This window comes from Rhinatrema bivittatum, chromosome 9, assembly GCF_901001135.1.
Source record: "Rhinatrema bivittatum chromosome 9, aRhiBiv1.1, whole genome shotgun sequence".
Lineage (NCBI taxonomy): Eukaryota > Metazoa > Chordata > Amphibia > Gymnophiona > Rhinatrematidae > Rhinatrema > Rhinatrema bivittatum.
In genome coordinates this window covers 180149864-180167829 of record NC_042623.1, presented here as the reverse complement: position 1 = coordinate 180167829, position 17966 = coordinate 180149864, and the positions used below count along the sequence as shown (strand labels likewise).

The 17966-nt window shown below is 47.4% G+C and overlaps 1 protein-coding gene across 1 annotated transcript in view; it reads left to right on the top strand.

The window, feature by feature from the left end:
• Positions 1 to 1234: 1234 nt before the first annotated feature.
• The window catches only part of VWA5B2 (von Willebrand factor A domain containing 5B2), a 453973-nt gene continuing 437241 nt past the window's right edge, over positions 1235 to 17966 (top strand). The window contains exons 1-6 of the mRNA XM_029617330.1: positions 1235 to 1433; positions 5998 to 6202; positions 6471 to 6495; positions 12101 to 12217; positions 12515 to 12644; positions 13585 to 13628. Coding sequence (XP_029473190.1) covers positions 1253 to 1433; positions 5998 to 6202; positions 6471 to 6495; positions 12101 to 12217; positions 12515 to 12644; positions 13585 to 13628 — 702 coding nt within the window. The 5' untranslated portion in view covers positions 1235 to 1252. The remainder of the gene's footprint in view (positions 1434 to 5997; positions 6203 to 6470; positions 6496 to 12100; positions 12218 to 12514; positions 12645 to 13584; positions 13629 to 17966) is intronic.

Genomic DNA, 17966 nt, shown 5'->3' with positions numbered 1-17966 from the left:
ATCCAAATGCAACACAGCTGTTCCCACCCTTAACACATTAAAAAAATGCATTGGTGGTAGGTGTGGAGAGTGATCATCTTTGATATTGAGTCCCTGAGGAAGCCCCAAGTGTGGGGTGAAACAAAGATCTTTGTCGGACCGGGAGGAATATGATCGCCCTTCATGATGAATATTAGAAGAGAATCTTGAGTTGGGATATCCGGACACTGTTTCGGAGTGGTTTACATGTGGGAAATTTATATGTAATTGCTCATTGATATCAGCTGTTATAAGATACTGAAACGGAACGTGAAAAACAGTTCTTTATATTTGAAAACAGTATTGATGATCACAATGTTTACAGGTGCTATGGTTTTTAAATGGTATGAATGTGTGAGTGGGTGCCATGAGTAGATAGTTTTTAATTGTTTAGATAGGATGTTCTATTTGAAGATACAATAAAGTTTATACATATAGTGTATTTAAAATTGTTTGTATAATTGATTCTCTGTGTATGAGGAGTGCTTAGAGAATTAGTATATCCCTGTGTGTTTTTTCACCCTGTTTGCAGTGTGACAAGCCCGGAAGATGTTGGAAGGCTTTTAGCATCTACCGTGTCCACAGAACCAAGTTTGAGCAGCTCTCAGCAGGAAAGGAACAGAGCTTAAAGTGCTGCTCTCAAGCTGTTGGACCTCTAGTTCCCCTTTAAAGAAAAGAGGCCTGCGAGCTGCTTGATCTGACTTAGCTGCCGCTGTAAGGGGAAGAATCCTTGCGCCTTTGCTATGGGACAAGCTCCTGCCTCATGTCCCAGAATCCCCCAAGTTCAGGGCTGGAAATACTCTGGGAGCCAGGTCACCCGGGTGCCCAAAATTCAGGAAAGCAAAACATAAAAAACAGGAAGAACAGCAGAATTATTTGAAAAAAAAAATCTTTAAACTGAAAAAAAAAGGCAAGCAAAATAGAGCAAAACACAAAAAGAGTAGGAAAAAGAATTCCCTATTTCCTAAAGCATTTTGACTAGTATTTAAGTTTTCTAAATACATTTCCAGCCCAGCTAAGGATCCTTTCTTTCAAGCTTGGATGTGATGAATTTATTTAGTATTTTAGTCACCAGATGTATTGATATACCCACCTGCCGTTTCTGACTTGTAAGGTTTGGATTAATGCAGAAATCTGAAACGGAAGTATCTGACAATCATTGGGATATAATGGGCTCCACGTGAGGTCCCATGACTATTTTCTGTTCTGCAGTTTTCAGCCCCTTGCGTCGGACATGCCCCATCCCATCAGACCTTACCTTATCAGATCTGCGTTCGTGCAGGAGAACGACATGCTGTGGAAGAATTGTGAATCTTTGGTGAGCCGTGTGTGTCGCATGGAAAGCGTCCTCCAGACCCTGAAACTCTGCACCTTCAGGCTGCACACAGAGAAGGAGCTGAGCCCCAAACACTCAGGTGCCTGTGAGGGGACAGCATTCACTGCCTCTTCTCTATGCTCTTTCTCACCAGTCTCTTGGCCCATGCTGAGGTGGATTAGCAGAGCCGTCTGTGCTGCAGGCAGGAGTCAGGTGCATTGGCAGAGCTGTGTATAGAGGTGTCAGTACTGGCATGGCAGGGGGTGCTTGAGGGCAGGAGAGGTGCACTAGTAAAACTATGGAAATTGTTACTGATGCAGGTACAAGGTGTGCATTTTGTGGGTGTTGTTTGATTTTCTCCTGGCTGGGTCCCTAAAAAAAAAAAAAAAAAATTATGGGGCCAGAGATGGGGCAAGTTGAAGGAAGAAGTTAGGTACTTGGTGCTGATTTCCAGTGCTAGGGGGCCTGAATAGCAGACTTGAAGGGCCTAGAGTTAAGATACCTATTTTCAGCCCAAACCTTAGGTGCCTGACTGTAATTTCATCTAAATGTAAGTGCCTAAAACTGAGTCACCTATGTCACTGATATGATTTTGTTTGAATACAGATCGCTAAGGAATTTGCTGGTGAGATTGCTCTCCCCTGCTCCCAATCCCTTTTTACATAGAAACTTTTATAATTACAATGTTATAATTGTTTTTATTTTTGCCAGGGTCAACAGTTCTTCCTGCTTGTTTGGGTTTCCAACTCAGTCTAATCTAGACCTGGGGTTTGGCACCATAATTTTCATTTGCAACTTCCTGGGGATTTTTTCCCATTTTAATATCCCCACCCAACTCTCAGTCCAGTCACCACAATGACAATCCTTAGATCAGATCATGCATCAGGGCTTCTTCTGGTACCTTGCGCTCATGAGCTCTAAATTCGGCTGCTAGGTATGATGCCTGACACTTCTTCCTCCCAAGGGCTGTGAGTGCTATGGAGATAGCATCTCTGGCCAGTCTGGGCTAGATCCCCCCCTTGGTGAAAATTGCCCTGTGCAGACTGACTAAATCTAGCCACCTAGTGACACTGTAAATCCGGATGTTCCAAGAGGCATAACTTAGTTGGAGTAAAACATTGTGCACATCTCTTTGCTATTTCAGTTGATGCGTAATTTCCCTTGCTGGTAGTTTTGTATTCGTGTATGTGTAGTTTTCTTTTGAAAGTTCACTACAGGTACATAGGTATAAAATGATCTATTCCTTTTCATCCTGCTACACCAGTCCAGACAAGTGGCTTATTTCCCCTTCTAGCAGATGGAGACCTTTCTTTTTCTGTGATACCTGTAGTTGTTATTCCAGCATGGATTTAGCTGTAGAGAGAGCAACAGCTGAGAGGCTGGCAGGTGCAGGAAGCTGAGCACGGCTGAGAAGACCTTTGCCGTCTCCTCTCACATCCGGAGACCGACTTTATATTCGGCCGGGATGGGTTGAGCTCAGGTAAAGAGTAAATATTAAAAAAGAAAAAAAGAGTGAGGGATTCCCTTTCCTTCTGGTTTCCGAGCCTCGGCGTGCCAATCAGACGTCCATTCCCACATCTGAGAGAGCTTGGGGAGTTGTAGCAGCTTGGTGGGTTGAGTATCCTTTTGGATAGGTCCTGCTCTCAGGCTTTGCTCAGATGCCATGTGGTAGGCCGCAGCGGTGTTCACACGCTTTCTCACAGGACATCATCAGGATGGAGCCCAATCACGGAACACTTTTTTGTCAAAGTTTATAGAACTTTGACTGGCACCTACTGGGCATGCCCAGCATGCCACCAACCCTGCAACCACAGGGGTCCCACTTCACTCTTTTTTTTTTTCACGCAGCAGTAGCCATGCGGGTTAAGGAGCTCTCTAGAGATTCCTGACAGGGACTTTTCCTCACAGAACTTCTTTCAAAATTTTCAAAAACTTTTACCCCATAGGGGTCCCCCTATTGATTCCATACTCCGTGGTCGAAAGGTAAGGCTTTACCCTCGTTTGCAGTCAATTCCCGTTGAGCTTTCCCTTCGGGGCCTACCGGCCATCGACCGCACTGCGGCTAAATTTTTGTCGAAGCCATGGCGTCGGGTTTTCGTCAGTGCCCTGACTGTCCTCTGACAGTGTCCATCACAGACCCGCATAGAGTTTGTTTATTGTGTTTGGGGCCCAACCATGACATCCTAACTTGCACCAAATGTGCCCATATGATGCTGAAGGGCCGTGAGGCCCGCTCAGAGAAGATGGAGTTTCTTTTTCAGTCAAAACCCCCAACTCCATCGACCGCTTCAACATCGTCTGAGCAGGTGCCTTCGACCTCTCGCCAGCAGCGGGACACCAGTGTTGCCCGACCGGAATTGACTATTCCGAAGGTGTCGACTTCTTCCTCATCGCCTCAGGAAAAGGACCGAGGAGAACATCGTGAAAATCGTCGACACCGGCATCGGAAGGCTCAGTCTGCTGATCCAGGCAAGCCCTTTGCAGCGGCGTCGACAGAACCACCAACAAAGAAATCCTGTCCAGAGAAAGCCCCATCCTCCTCTGCGACTGGATCACCGAGGCGTTCCCCACCTTCATCGGTGCTGTTATAATTAGTGAGGTTTGGGTGGACCCTTGGACACTGGCAGCTGACCATGTCCATGGGGGAAGTCCCGTGAGGGGCCACAGATCAGACTCAGCTAAGGACACACAAATACAGAGATTCATCTTTTATTAGACAATGTGGTGAAGCCACCAGAGGTGGCAGAAGTAGTAGCCCGGCTGGGCTAATATCCCTCAGGCACTGGAACAGCGACTCCTCCGGTAGCAGTGCTGTAGTGGAAAGAACTGAGAATAATGAGTACAGGGGAATAAGCGCAAAGCCCCAGTATGGAGAACCCCAGGATAGGGAGAGCAGGCCCTCGAGGAGCGAGTACCTGATCCCTGAGAGCTGAGAGGCTTGAAGGTAATGTACTCACACAGTGGTTTCACTAAGGAGATGGCACTAGGGCTGGAACGGAGGCAGGCCCTCGAGGAGCGAGTACTTTGTTCCAGGTTCCAGGGAACAGCTCTGAGGTGAAGATGGTAGTATTCACTGGTGATGAAGATAGCGAATTCTTCCAGGCAGAAGAGAAGGTAGGAGCAGGCAGCGAGTCAGGGAACATGGGCCCTCGAGGAGGTAGGTGGAGTGAAGCCATCGGGAAGGAACATTTGCAACAGGTGGCATGGAGCCAAGACTCACTTTTATCGGTGGACCCTCCGGCTATGCCACTATTGCCTCCACTCCGGAGCTGGAGGTTACATGCCCAGGCTTCCGTGAGGAATTTGATTCGGATGATCCAAGAGGCCATCGGTAAAGCACTTCCGTACTTCGCAACCTCCATCGGCGCCGTCCACCGATGCCAGCCCCAGTCACTGAACCCGATACCCACGGTGCTTGCACCGCTTCTAGGCAGACTGGATGTGCTGATCGGTGCTCTTCCACCGGTGGAACTGAGAATACCGGTATGTCCAGTGCCTTCCACGCCGATACCTTTTTCATCGGAAGATGAAGAAACACAGATACCCATACCACGATCTGGGATCTTGCCACCGACTCAACCCGTACCATTGATGCCTAGGCCTGATCCTTCAGGACTAACGCCATTTCTTCCCTCTGGTGATCCTATGGGAGCTGGGGATCAGCCTTACGATCCTTGGAACGATGGCTCTTCCCAGGATTCTGATGATCTGCCTTCAGAGCCTTCTCCCCCTGAGGAAAGAACACGATCTCCTCCAGAGGATCTGTCCTTTATTAATTTCATAAAGGAAATGTCTGAAACGGTTCCATTTCAGCTTCAGACAGAAGAGGACTCAAGGCACAAGATGCTGGAAGTACCAAAGTGCCGAGCTTCTCCAAATTGTAAAATTCCCCCCCCCCACCCACACCCCCCCCACATGCACGAGTCGCGGGCTGGCCACATATGCACGTGCACCGGTGCGTTATAAAATCGGTTCGTCCATGTGCGCGCACGCGGGTCTTAAAATCGACCCCTTAGTGTTTCTCAAATTCTCACTAGCTCCCGCCCTTCAAATTGCCTCACCATTCCCTGCCTTGGATCGATCTCCCTGTTTCCTGTATCACAACTTCTATACTCTTTCAATCTTTGCCTCTGTTTTCAGACTGCTTACTCCTCCTCCCCTAGGGTTAAATCCAAACTTTCACTGGCACCACTCTCTACAGAAGCTCTAATTACCATACCACTCCACTCCATATTATCTATTTCTGAATATCATCTAGAAGCCTCTCAGATTTGTCTCAAACCTACCCTCTGTTCCCCCCTTCCCTTTTGTTTACGTGTATCAGTAGTTTGTTACCTAGTTTTGATGCTTATTACATCTGTTGTAAAAACCTCTTGTTATTTTAAGGAACTTGTCTAATATATTGTTTGTTATCTTAAAATTATTGTCCAGTAATTACTTCCCTGCTGGAAGCGTGCACAATAAATAATGATCCTATTTCTGCAGCACACGTAAATAGTCTTAGACCTCTGCCTCCATCTGCTGGAGGGGGAAAATAACCCACTTGTTGAACTGGTGTAGTAGGACTAAAGGAAAGGAACTGAATAGGTAAGCCTAACTTTCTCCATGTACTTGTTGTTGTGCAGATTTGGTGAAAATGAACTCTCTTGTCTTGTCTAACTTAGCTCAGCTGGAGGAACGACTGAATGCACTGCAGGAGGAGCATGTGCAGGAGCTGAAAGTGGTACAGCTGGAAGTAATGCGATTGCATCAAAAGTTGCGTGAGGAGAGTGAAGAGAAGGAGATGGTGCAGGATGAAAAGGAGAGGCTGAGCGCTGCCCTGGAGATCGCCACAACCACAAAGGCAGGAAGCTTATCCTGGACCCACCAGTGCATATCTTGCACCAGCCAGAGCTATTAAATTGGCCAAGCTATAACTTGCTCTCCATAACCTTGTCCTCCAATGCTTATCACTTGCCTCTCTACCGCTGCAGACCCTCTCTGACACACATCCCTCACATGCTACCAGATGTCAAAGATTTGGTATTATCTGTGTGTTTATTTACATGCCTGGCGTGGGATTACATCTCTTTTCTGCTTTGTTTATATCTAGACAGATGTGGCAATTGCTGCAGAGGAGCTGAGGGCTACCAGGAAGTCGAATATGTCTCAGACTGCAGGAGGTAAGCCTGCCACTGTTCAGAAGATGAGACCTGTCCTCTTTTGTGGACAGAAGGCAAAGCTGCAAACTGTGATCGGATTCTAGCTTTACTGCTAACCCTGGGCAAGTCGCCATAAGAACAAATTTCAGAGATGGGACATTAGCCGGGGCCCCCAAATCAAAGTGTATAGTATACAATTTTACTTCAGAATAATAGTTTATTTACAATATAGAAGCAAAATAAAATACCCAAGTAGTAAATTAAGATGTACAATTACAAATGTGATTACAGGCAAACTTGTTTTTGATTTTAATAGATGCAAACAATTACATCATCAAAATGTTTTTTAAAAATATACTCACTTGAAAAAATGTTTAAATTTTGATAGTAATCTGAAGTCCTAAGTAATGACTGGAATATTTCAATCTACTGAAGCTCATATCGCGTGCCCCCAGTAATGCCACGCAAAGTCAGAAGACCGTGTAATGCAACCTGTGTTGGAATAACTTCCTGCAAGGCTTGTATCATCTGGCAAGATCCTTTGCAGATTTCAGATGCGTGCCACGCGGCAGTGATGTTTGCTCTCAATTCCAAAGCATCTGAATCTTCACTGTATTTTACTGCTAAGTTGTATGCGTCTCTCTTTAATTCATTTGGCTTCATACTAATGAGCAGCACAAAGAGAGGCAAAAAGCCAAACAATAAGATAATGAAGTGTCAGAGAGGCGTGGTGGCAACGAAAATGTCAAAGATAAACAGTGACAAGGATATCTTAAAGCTCTCCGGTCACGCATAACTTTTCAGTTATCCATAATATCGGCCTCCTTATAAATAGTGTAATAAAATAAACATATATATGCCATAATAACAATTGGAAAAGTGGGACCAAGCCAGACACACGGGTTTATGCATGGCAGCCAGCAGATAGAGATAGAGATCAACAGGCTCGCTGATGGTCACCCCTTGTATACATTTCTGCTGCCCCCAGAAGATGTGCTGGAAACTAGGACTCGTTAGGCTGGGCGAGAAGGAAAACTCTGGTAGGCAGCTCTTGAGGTGACAGACGAGTTCTCCCTCCCTTGGTTGAGCTGATGCTCTGACCCACAGAAAATAAGTGCGAGTGAAGTTCCCTACCCCCGTGGAGCACCATCAGGAACCAGAGGGCTAGCGGTGTAAGTCTTTGGTACCTCTCTCCCCAGCCCCCTTTTCCCCACTTCGCTTCATTGTCTGTTTAAAAAAAAAAAATATAAAAGAAAGGAGAGGTACTACAGCTTAATAAAACAGTTCTCTGAGGCCTGATCAGATCGAAGGGCTACGGAAGGGGCTGGCCAGAGTAGGCTTGGGCGAGTCGCTTTTCCTGCCAGCAGTGGCAGCCACATTTGGGGGACGTTTGAGGGAGTACGGCTGTATCTGCATAGCACAGGGGAAAAGCCCATGCGCTGAGTTCCCGGAGGAGAGTCTGACCTTGTGTTGCATCGCTATGAGGCCCAGAGGCCTCTGGTGTAGTTTTGACTGCAGGGATTGGCTCTCAGATATTTCCTGCCATGGAGCAGTGCTCCAATGGGAATGGTGGCCATCTTGGTGCTATGGGTTTTTCATGCCTTCTCAGGGACCTCAGGCTGCAGAACAGAATTCAGGCTGCATTTTGTTTGTGCTCAGAAATGGCATATTTCCTCATTTTTTAGCATTTGGATAGGTGGATCCATGACTAGTGAGTTATGCCCTTCTACCAGCATATGGAGACTGAGCAAAGCTGACTTCACGATATATATACCCTTGCACGGACATCAGCCTGCTAGTATTCTCCGTCTCCAGCAGATGGTGGACGTGCATCTCCCTACTGGGGATTGTGTTTTTTTATAGAAGGAGAAAAGAAGAAAGAAGTTTATTGTCCCGCTCTCTATTGTCCCTCCCTCAACGTTTCCTGAGGTGATATCTTCAGATCCTTCACTCAGATGATTGCCTTGGTCTGGTAGCTGGTTTCTGCCAGCGTGAACTTAGCTGTTAAAAAAAAAAAAAAAAAAGCTAAAAGACAAGATGAGTGCAAGAAGCGAGTGAAGGTATATACCCTCTCCCCCACAGCTTGGAGTCTGATTCTGTACTTGGCTGGGAGAGGCTAAGCTCAGGTAAAGAGCAATTTAAAAAAAAAAAAAAAAAGGGGGTGGAGTCAAGATGGCCACTTGCTGGTAGTGTGCACTCGGAGCTCCCGCTTCTATTGCTATTTTTCAAGCTATTTCTTAGAGTATTATGCCTCCAAAAGGAAAGGGAGAATGAGGGTTTTTTCCCTCAACACCCTCTCTCTCTGCGGGACAAAGACTATCACCGAGTGCGCTCAATTCTCTTCCCGATTCAGGAGAAGCCGGTCCCCACTGGCGAAAACGGCAAGGAAGCCGTCGTGTCGCCTGGGGAGTTATCACTGAGCCCTCCGACGCCAAGATTACCTCAGGCAGTATCCTCGACGCTCCCATCAGAAACTGTGTCGAATCCCGCGAGGCTACAGTGCTCATCGGGATCCTTGGAGGGAGCAGCGGCGGGTGAAGCGTCGGGAGGAGAAACACCAGAGTATGGAGGAACTGCAACTCCAAGGTTGGTCCGGGATACGGAACTTACTTCTAATAATAGTGTAAAAAATATTCTATTTCCTCAAACGATGTTGGGCCAGTCTCGGTGAGAATGTTACAAGGAAAACCAACAAGAGTTAGCAGTCCCGGCTAAAAACCACCTGTGGTCACTTGGACTCGCTCTGGGAGCTTCTGGCCCAGCAAAATGTGGTTATCCATGGAAGTATGGCTCAAGTTACTCAAATCTCCACACGCTTAGAGCTGGTGACACCAGACCACAATTTAGAATTGTCTGAACAAGGAGATAAAATACAACAGAATTACAAATAAAGGATATAGAGAAAGTTCAAGTGACGACAATTCAAGATTTTAACTGCTTTAAAATAAAAAAAAACCTGAGCTCCTGAAAATCGTCTTGGACGATTAAGATTGTTGAACTTCCCCAAGGTAATGGGAGAGTTACCAAGGGTTACCTTGCGTAAATATCTGACTGAAGTTCTTCATAGTTCCTCAGAAGATATTCCCGCCTTCAACAAGGTGAAGATTTTGCCCTTTTCTCGATCAAGGAGTGCTGGCAATCAAAACCCCGTAGACTTGGAGAATTTGACAGATCTCATAGATTCATCGGGAATGGAAATTGTGGAGCGAGCCACCCTGTTAATGTCTTTCATATATGAAAATGATAGGGGTCTAATTATGAGGAATTATTTCCAAAACATGGGCACCCAATCTATGGGCCAATTCGTGCAGATCTTTCCGGATCTGGCGAAAGCCACGCAGGAGAGAAGAAGGGGTTTTTTAGCACTCAGACAGGAGACAAGGCTGCTGGGTGCTAATTATCAGCTTAGATATCCAGGCAGATGTGTGGTAAAATGTAACAATACCTACATTTTCTTAACCCCTGAACACCTCAAGACGTAGCTTAACTCCCAGAATCGCCAATAGTTAGTCCATTATCTTAGCTTATTAAAAAAGGGATTGACTAGAGCAAGCTATTGGCAATTTCTTTAGCTATCTTTCTTATGTAGTTTTGGCTTCCCTTTGTTATATCCGCCCCCTTTTCATCAGATTAGTGGACTATATAAAAAAAGATATTTCTTTTTCTTTTAATATGTGAATCAATCTGTTGATCGTTTGTATTGTTTTCTGAAATATTTCTGTGCAAAGATATTAAATGCTTTGTAATTATTTTGAAAATAAGAGAAAAGAAAAAGAAAAGAGCTAAGGGGAGCTGATTTCAGGGATTCCTCTCCCCTTCGGTCTCTGTGCTCGGGGTGCCGATCTGACATCCATTCCTGGGGGTGTTTGGGGGACTTGAGCAGCTTTCTAGGCTCGGCCCCTCTCTCAGGCTTAGACTGTTAGCCGCGTTCGCGCACTTTTTCTCTACCCGTAAGGCTGCCCTCTTCAGGTACATCGGTTTGCGCTTTCACCCCCGCTGTGCGTCTTGTTGTGTGTCTAGCTGGGCACTTAGGGGCACCTACCTGCTGCTGTCATCACTGCTGCCGCGTGGCTATTGGGGAGGCGCTGATTGCTGCTACTGGCACTGCTGCCTCCTCTGTGCAGGCCCCATGGTATTAAACACTTGCGGGCTTCCAGTTCCTCCATGCTGATCTCGTACATTGCAAGATCGGCATAGAGAAAGTGCTACTCCTGCACATTACCAAACATAACATATGCCAATCAGTAAAAAAAAAAAAATTATTTATTTATTTTTACCTTTGCTGTCTGATCTTAGTTTTCTAAGCAGTTGGTCACAGGCTTTTTTCCCCACCTTCCCTTTCTTTGTTTTTTTGCTAATTCTTTTTACAGGGTCTTTTTTTTTTCTATTTCTTTTCTCTCCATCTGACTTCTTCCTTCAAACACACAATCATGTTCTCACTCATGCTTTCTCTCTCACGCTTTCGCACACACACAGGCTCTATTCTCACACATTCTCTCACACATACACAGGCTTTCACACTCACTCTCACATGCTCTCTCTCATACATACATACACACTGTATTTCTTTTGCACATGCTGCCTCACTCACACACATGCTGCCTCACTCACTGCCCCACACACACACAGGCTCTCTCACTCCCACATGCTGTCTTGCTCAAGCACAGGCTCTCACTGTCACATGCTCTCTCTCATACAATCATTCATACACACAGTCTCTCAGTGGCACATGCTGTCTCTCACACACACAGGCTCTCTCTCACTCCCACATGCTGTCTTGCTCAAGCACATGCTCTCACTATCACATGCTGTCTCACACACATAGAAGGCTCTCACATGTTCCCTCTCTAAATATTCAGGTCCTCACTCCCACACACAGTCTCTCACTCTCAACTCACTTTCATACACAGACACACAGACTCTCAATTCACTCTCAAGTTCGTGTGTTTTGTTTTAAATAGGTAGTCAGAAAGTCAGGCAACAAACAGAAGTTTGTGTGTTTGTATTTCCCAACCCTCCCAGCCACCCCTAGCTCATCCTTTAATTTATAGGCAGGTGTCACTTTCACCCTTAAATTAAAAAAAAATCATCATTTTTTAGTAATTTGTTTGCTTTGTCATGGGATTTGTTTCTCCATGTTGTTTGTGTTGTATCTGTTGGGTTTTTTGTTTTTTTTTAATAAAGGAGAATTTAAAAACAAAAAAAAACATAGAAGACAATTGTGAAAAGTAGAGAGAATTGTTTGTCTCCTCAAGCCTCCCTTATTATCTGCTCCAGCCCTTACTCTCCATCCCCTTGAATATGCCCTTCTCTCCCTGGCTCCCCATTCCTTCCAGCCAATGCCAGTGTTCACATTATAGGCCTACCGAGGCTCTGTTTGCTGGGAGTGAGCTGAAAAGTCTGCACTGGTAACCCACTTTAATACATCTTTAAACAGGAATGTAACTGAGTGTTAGATGGAGGGCAGTGACCTAGGACAGGGCTAAAACAAACACCTGTCACCAGAACAAGTGAAAATGATGGGGAATTCTCATCATCTTGTGCTCTGAAATGAAGACATGGGGACAGGACTGACTGCTACGTCTGTGGGTAAATGGGAGAATTTATGGATGTGCTTTTGATGCAGGTAGAGGAGCAGCTGTCACAAGAGAGGAGCTTCCGCATGGCCCTGGAGACATCACAGGTGGCCTTGCTACAGAGCGTCCAGGATATGGAGAAGGTGGTAGAGTCAGAGCGCAAACAGGTGCATTCTTGTTGCCTTCCTCACCATATGAGGCTGTGATATTGGAACAGCATCTATTCTAAAACTTTAAACTTGCCTGAAAGCAGGTCTAAAATTATCCAGCTAACTTACAGGCTGATACAGTACAGTGCGCCCCGGCGGAGCGCACTGTTAACCCACGGTTGGATGCGCGTTTTCGATGCGCTAGCTTTACCCCTTATTCAGTAAGGTGTTAGCAGTAGACGGCTTATGTGGAAATTTCTGGAACTGCTGCAAGCTGCATTACATGACCCATGTATGTTTTGGAATATATTGCAGGTGCAGGTGTTGCAGCAGGACTGCCAGAGCCTGCGAGAGGAAGGACAGACCTTCCGGGACAGATTGCAGACTGAGGAAGAGAAAAGCAGACAATTGGACGAGGAATGCATGCGACTGAAAAGCAATTTGGGTGTGTTACTTACCACCCCTAGACACAAACCAGTACAAATTGCGCCTAAGGATTCAAGTCTGAAATGACTGTACCATTGTTATATAGGGAAATGATAACCCCTCACCTAACCTTTGGAAGCCTCCAAAGGGAATGCACCTTGAGATTCACTTCACTTTATGTACAGGAGTGTGTGTGCACAGCTCTAATGCAGATTCACTTCACTTGATGTACAGGAGTGTGTGTGCACAGCTCTAATGCAGATTTACTTCACTTGATGTACAGGAGTGTGTGTGCACAGCTCTAATGCAGATTCACTTCACTTTATATACAGGGAATGTGTGTGCACAGCTCTAATGCAGATTCACTTCACTTTATGTACAGGAGTGTGTGTGCGCAGCTCTAATGCAGATTTACTTCACTTTATATACAGGAGTGTGTGTGCGCAGCTCTAATGCAGATTTACTTCACTTTATATACAGGAGTGTGTGTGTGCAGCTCTAATGCAGATTTACATCACTTTATATACAGGAATGTGTGTGCACAGCTCTAATGCAGATTTACTTCACTTTATATACAGGAATGTGTGTGCACAGCTCTAATGCAGATTCACTTCACTTGATGTACAGGAGTGTGTGTGCACAGCTCTAATGCAGATTTACATCACTTTATATACAGGGAATGTGTGTGCGCAGCTCTAATGCAGATTTACTTCACTTTATATACAGGAATGTGTGTGCACAGCTCTAATGCAGATTTACTTCACTTTATATACAAGAATGCATGTGCCCAGCTCTCATGATTGCACCTAAGACTGAGTTTCGGTTCATTATCTTCTTACAGCACAGTCTGACTCCTCCATAGCTGCTATCTTTACTCAGGTCATGGGGAAGGGGTTTAATCGGGCAGTGATATTTTGCTTCTGCTGACATTACTCTTGAATTGTTTCTGGTGTTCTCAGATGCTAAAGATGCCATCATTTCTCAGCTCCAAGAAGAAGGAAAGGTAAAAAGCTACATGGAGAATGGGCAGGAATTCTACTTGTCTTTCAGTGTGCACATCAGGAGATTATTGTTTAAGAGAAAAATCTTTAACCAGGTAAATTGGCCTATTTGAAAATTGTTTCTCTGCTTAAAGTACACATGGACTTCAGAGAGGCATTCTTGGGGAGAAGCGGAGGGGTTAAAATAGCATGCGTACCTTCAGTTTTCCAAGATACACTGTAATGGAAGTGGACCCTTGTTGCTACGGTGTGGTTGGCACAGCCTAGGGAGTGAACCCTCTAGGCCTTCACTGACAGCTGGCGGATGGATCCTGGCATGAGACTGGTCAGGAACTTCACCTTCACTAGCCTCTTTCCCCCACAGGTTGAGCCCTTAGGTTCTGGGAACTGGCAGGACTTGGGCGAGTCTCTCTCAGGGCATAGAGTTGAAGAAACGTCAGGGCCAGGCAAGGGTCAGTGGCAGGCGGCAAGCAAAAAATATTAAATAGAAAAGATCCAAAATGGTCCATCCAGTCTGCCCGGCAAGCTTCTTATGGTAGTATCTGTACCCCTGTGCAGAATACTCCATGTTTCTCTTAAGGGTGGCAACTGCTGCTCCGTGCAGTTATAACCCATAAACATTTACTGCAAGCAACATTTTTACTGGGGGATGAGGCTTCTTGAAACTTCAGACCGTGCTGCTTGACCTGCTTTGCTTATGGACTTGACCGTAGAAGCAGTCCTGTATTTTTTTTCCCCCCTTATGTCTGCACAACAGTTCCCCAAATCATAAAAAGATTGGATAAGTTCTTGGAGGAGAAGTCCATTACCTGCTATTAAGTTCACTTAGAGAATAGCCACTGCCATTAGCAACGGTAACATGGAATAGACTTAGTGTTTGGGTACTTGCCAGGTTCCCTGTATGTACCCGAATCAGTCCAGACCGTGGGTTGAGCCTCCTGCTCAACCCAAAACTGAAAGGGTCTCCTATATCAGGACAGAGCCTACCCTGCAGCCCCTCAGTATTTGTCTGTCTCCAGCAGATGCGACAGCTCACCCTGCGGCTCCCTGTTTCTTTTTGCCTATTCCCTTTGGGGGGCTACTTTCTTCTCTAATTGTGTCGGATCAAGCAAGTATTGGTTATAATTTCAGGTTTTATTTAAAAAAAAAAAAGTTTCTCTGATTCCTGTTAGGGGACAGTTTTTCTGTCCCCTCGCTTTGCCCCTTGTGTTACGTAGCCTAGGCTCCCTATTCCCTGTGTTCCTCGGCTGTGGGTTGAAATTGGTGGTGCCAGTCACTCCCCCTTTAGAGCCTTCTCTCTCTCTTTCTCTCCCCGGGACATTTCCTTCCCCTGCCTGCCCGATTTAAAAAAAAAAAAAAAAAATCAATCAATAATACTTCTGTCGGGTGAATTTAGTGTTGGCAGTCTTCTGAGAGAGAAGGGAGTGTGCAGGGTTCGTTCCTTTGCCTCCGTACCTTCAGCTACGGCTGCTCAGCTGATTTCTCTGATTCGGGGCCATGCCGCGGTCCCCTCTCTGTTTAGCCTCTCCCGCGAGGGGCTCTGCTCTAACGGCCTGCCAGGAGGGGAGGGTCCCTCCGTAGCAGCAATCACTTCAGGACACCGAGCCAGGCCTCTGAAGCGCAAACCGCGGGAACGGCGGCCATTTTGGGTTTTTTTGACGCTGCTATTATGGGGCAGCAGGACTCCCAGGACCCAGATTTTTTAGATTTCCCCCCCCCCCCCCCCGATTTGAGCCCCGTGCAGTCCCCTGATGCAGGTCCTGACCCTCCCCCCTCCGTCCCCCCTCCCCGGAGGTTCCAGGCCTCGCTTCTCTTCAGAATTTGTGCTTTTAATGCACAAATCCTATTTAGCCAGCCTGCAAGAAGACGCGGCCCCCCCCCCCTCCTGCTCCTCCTCTCCCTAAAATTCTTCATATCGCTGCTCCGTCCGCCCCAGCGGTTCCTGATGCACAGGGGTCCGAGTGCAGGTGGTCCCGGGAGTCCCTCCTCCCCAAGACCCCCCCGCTCCCTTGGATGCCCCGGACCAGGATCCAGATCTAAGGCACAGCTGGGCACGCTCCTCTTCAAAGGTAAGTTACTTTTTGGTGAGGACCTGGAACAACTTCTTAAATCCTTGGGTGCGAAGGTCCACAAACTTCCTGAAGATCGCCCAAAACAAGCGAGAACCTTCTTCCCTACTCGCACCCGCTTCAGGGGTCAGCGGAGATATAATCCTAGGGCGCGGGGTGCCTTCTGTAGAGGAAATTCCTCCAGGTCTTCGGATCAGTGGGTCCTCGAGATAATCGAGAGAGGCTATGCTTTAGAATTTGCTCGGGACCTGCCGGATCCGTACATGTTCTCCCCGTGTGGCGATCGGAAGCGGGCTGCTGTATGTCGTCAGACTCTCGCCAGACTCTAGGGGCTGGGGGCTATAGACCCTGTTTCTGTGGAGGAATGGGACGCCAGCCAGTATTCTATTTACTTCATGGTTCCAAAAAAGGACGACTCTTCGCCCCATCTTGGACCTCAAGAGGGTCAGCTGAGCCCTCAAAGTGCCCCATTTTTGGATGGAAACCCTGAGAACAGTTATATAGCGGCTGTTCATCCCGGAGAATTTCTGGCCTCTCTCGACTTGACAGAGGCCTACCTGCACATTCCGATCCATGCCGAACATCAGTGGTATCTTCAGTTCCACTTCTTGGGGCAACATTTCCAGTTCCGGGCTCTCCCCTTCGGTCTGGCCACGGCACTGTGCACATTTACCAAGGTGATGGTGGTGGTGGCGGCCGCCCTCCGGCGGGCGGAGTCCTAGTCCACCCTTATCTAGACGATTGGCTAGTGCGAGCCAAGTCAGAGGCCTCATGTAAGCTGGCAGTGGACCGCATCCTTGCTCTCCTCTCCTCCCTGGGGTAGATAGTCAATTTTTCCAAGAGCAATCTCCGACCTTCCCAGGTCCTAGAATTCCTAAGGGCTCGGTTCGATACTCGGGTCGGCAAGGTATTCTTGCTGGACTGTCGAGCATTCAAGCTGATGGATCAAGTCCGAAGCTTCCTTTCCATGCCTCTCCCCACGGCATGGGACTACCTACAGGTTCTAGGGACCATGGCCTCCATGATCGACCTGGTTCCATGGGCTTTTGTGCATATGCGTCCTTTACAGAAAGCTTTGCTCTCCCGCTGGAAACCGGTGTTGGAACTGTTTCAAGCACAGCTTCCTCTCTCCAACTCTACCATCAGAGACATACATTGGTGTCTATCGCTCAAGCACCTTCTGAAGGGCATATCCCTTCAGACTCCACAATGGATTGTCGTCACGACGGACGCCAACTTCACCAGCTGGGGAGCAGTCTTCCAAACACAGGCCACGCAGGGGTACTGGTCCCCTGCTCAATCCCGCTGGCATATCAATCACCTGGAGGCTCGGGCGGTTCATCTGGCTCTTCAAGCGTTTTTCCCCCTGCTTCACCGAAGAGCAGTTCGGGTACTCTCGGACAACTCTACCACGGTGGCGTACATCATTCGCCAGGGGGGCACCAGGAGTCGCCTGGTGGCCCTCGAGGCCAGCCAGTTCTTCGCTTGGGCGGAGCGCCATCCTCAGTGCTTAGCAGCATCTCACATTGCGGGCAAAGAGAATGTTCAAACAGATTTTCTGAGTTGCCAGTGGCTCGACCCCGGTGAGTGGGAGTTGTCCAACGTGGCAATGGAGCTGATTGTCAACCGGTGGGGTCCTCCTCACCTGGACCTGATGACAACCTTGGACAACGCCAAAGTTCCCAGGTTCTGCAGCCGCTGGAAGGAGCTCTGCTCGGAAGGGGTAGATGCGCTGGTCCTTCCCTGGCCCCGCGACGTCCTTCTGTACGTGTTTCCCCCATGGACCCTGGAGGGCAAGGTGCTCAGACGGATAGCGCTCACAGGGGTCCGGTCATTCTCGTAGCTCCCGAGTGGCCCCGCGGACCGTGGTTTGCGGATCTCGTAAACTTGTCAACGGATGACCCTCTTCATCTCGGTCATCTTCTGTACCTGCTCCGGCAGGGCCCTGTCTAGCAGCCTGGCTTTTGAACGACAGAGACCGAGAAAGAAGAGATATAGGGAAGACGTCATCTCCATTATCCTGCGTGCTCGCAAGACTTCTACTTCCCTCGCCTATGTCCGGGTCTGGAAGGTTTTCGAGCTTGCCTGCGCGGAATCGGGTGTCTCTGCACACTCGGCCCCGGTTTTGCTGGTTATTTCCTTTCTCCAGCGCGATCTCTCTATTGACCTCTCATTCGGTTCGCTCCGGGTACAGGTCTCTGCCCTTGGCTCCCTCTTGGAAAGTCTTGAAGGTTATGCGGTTGCGTCTCATCCAGATGTTGTCCATTTCCT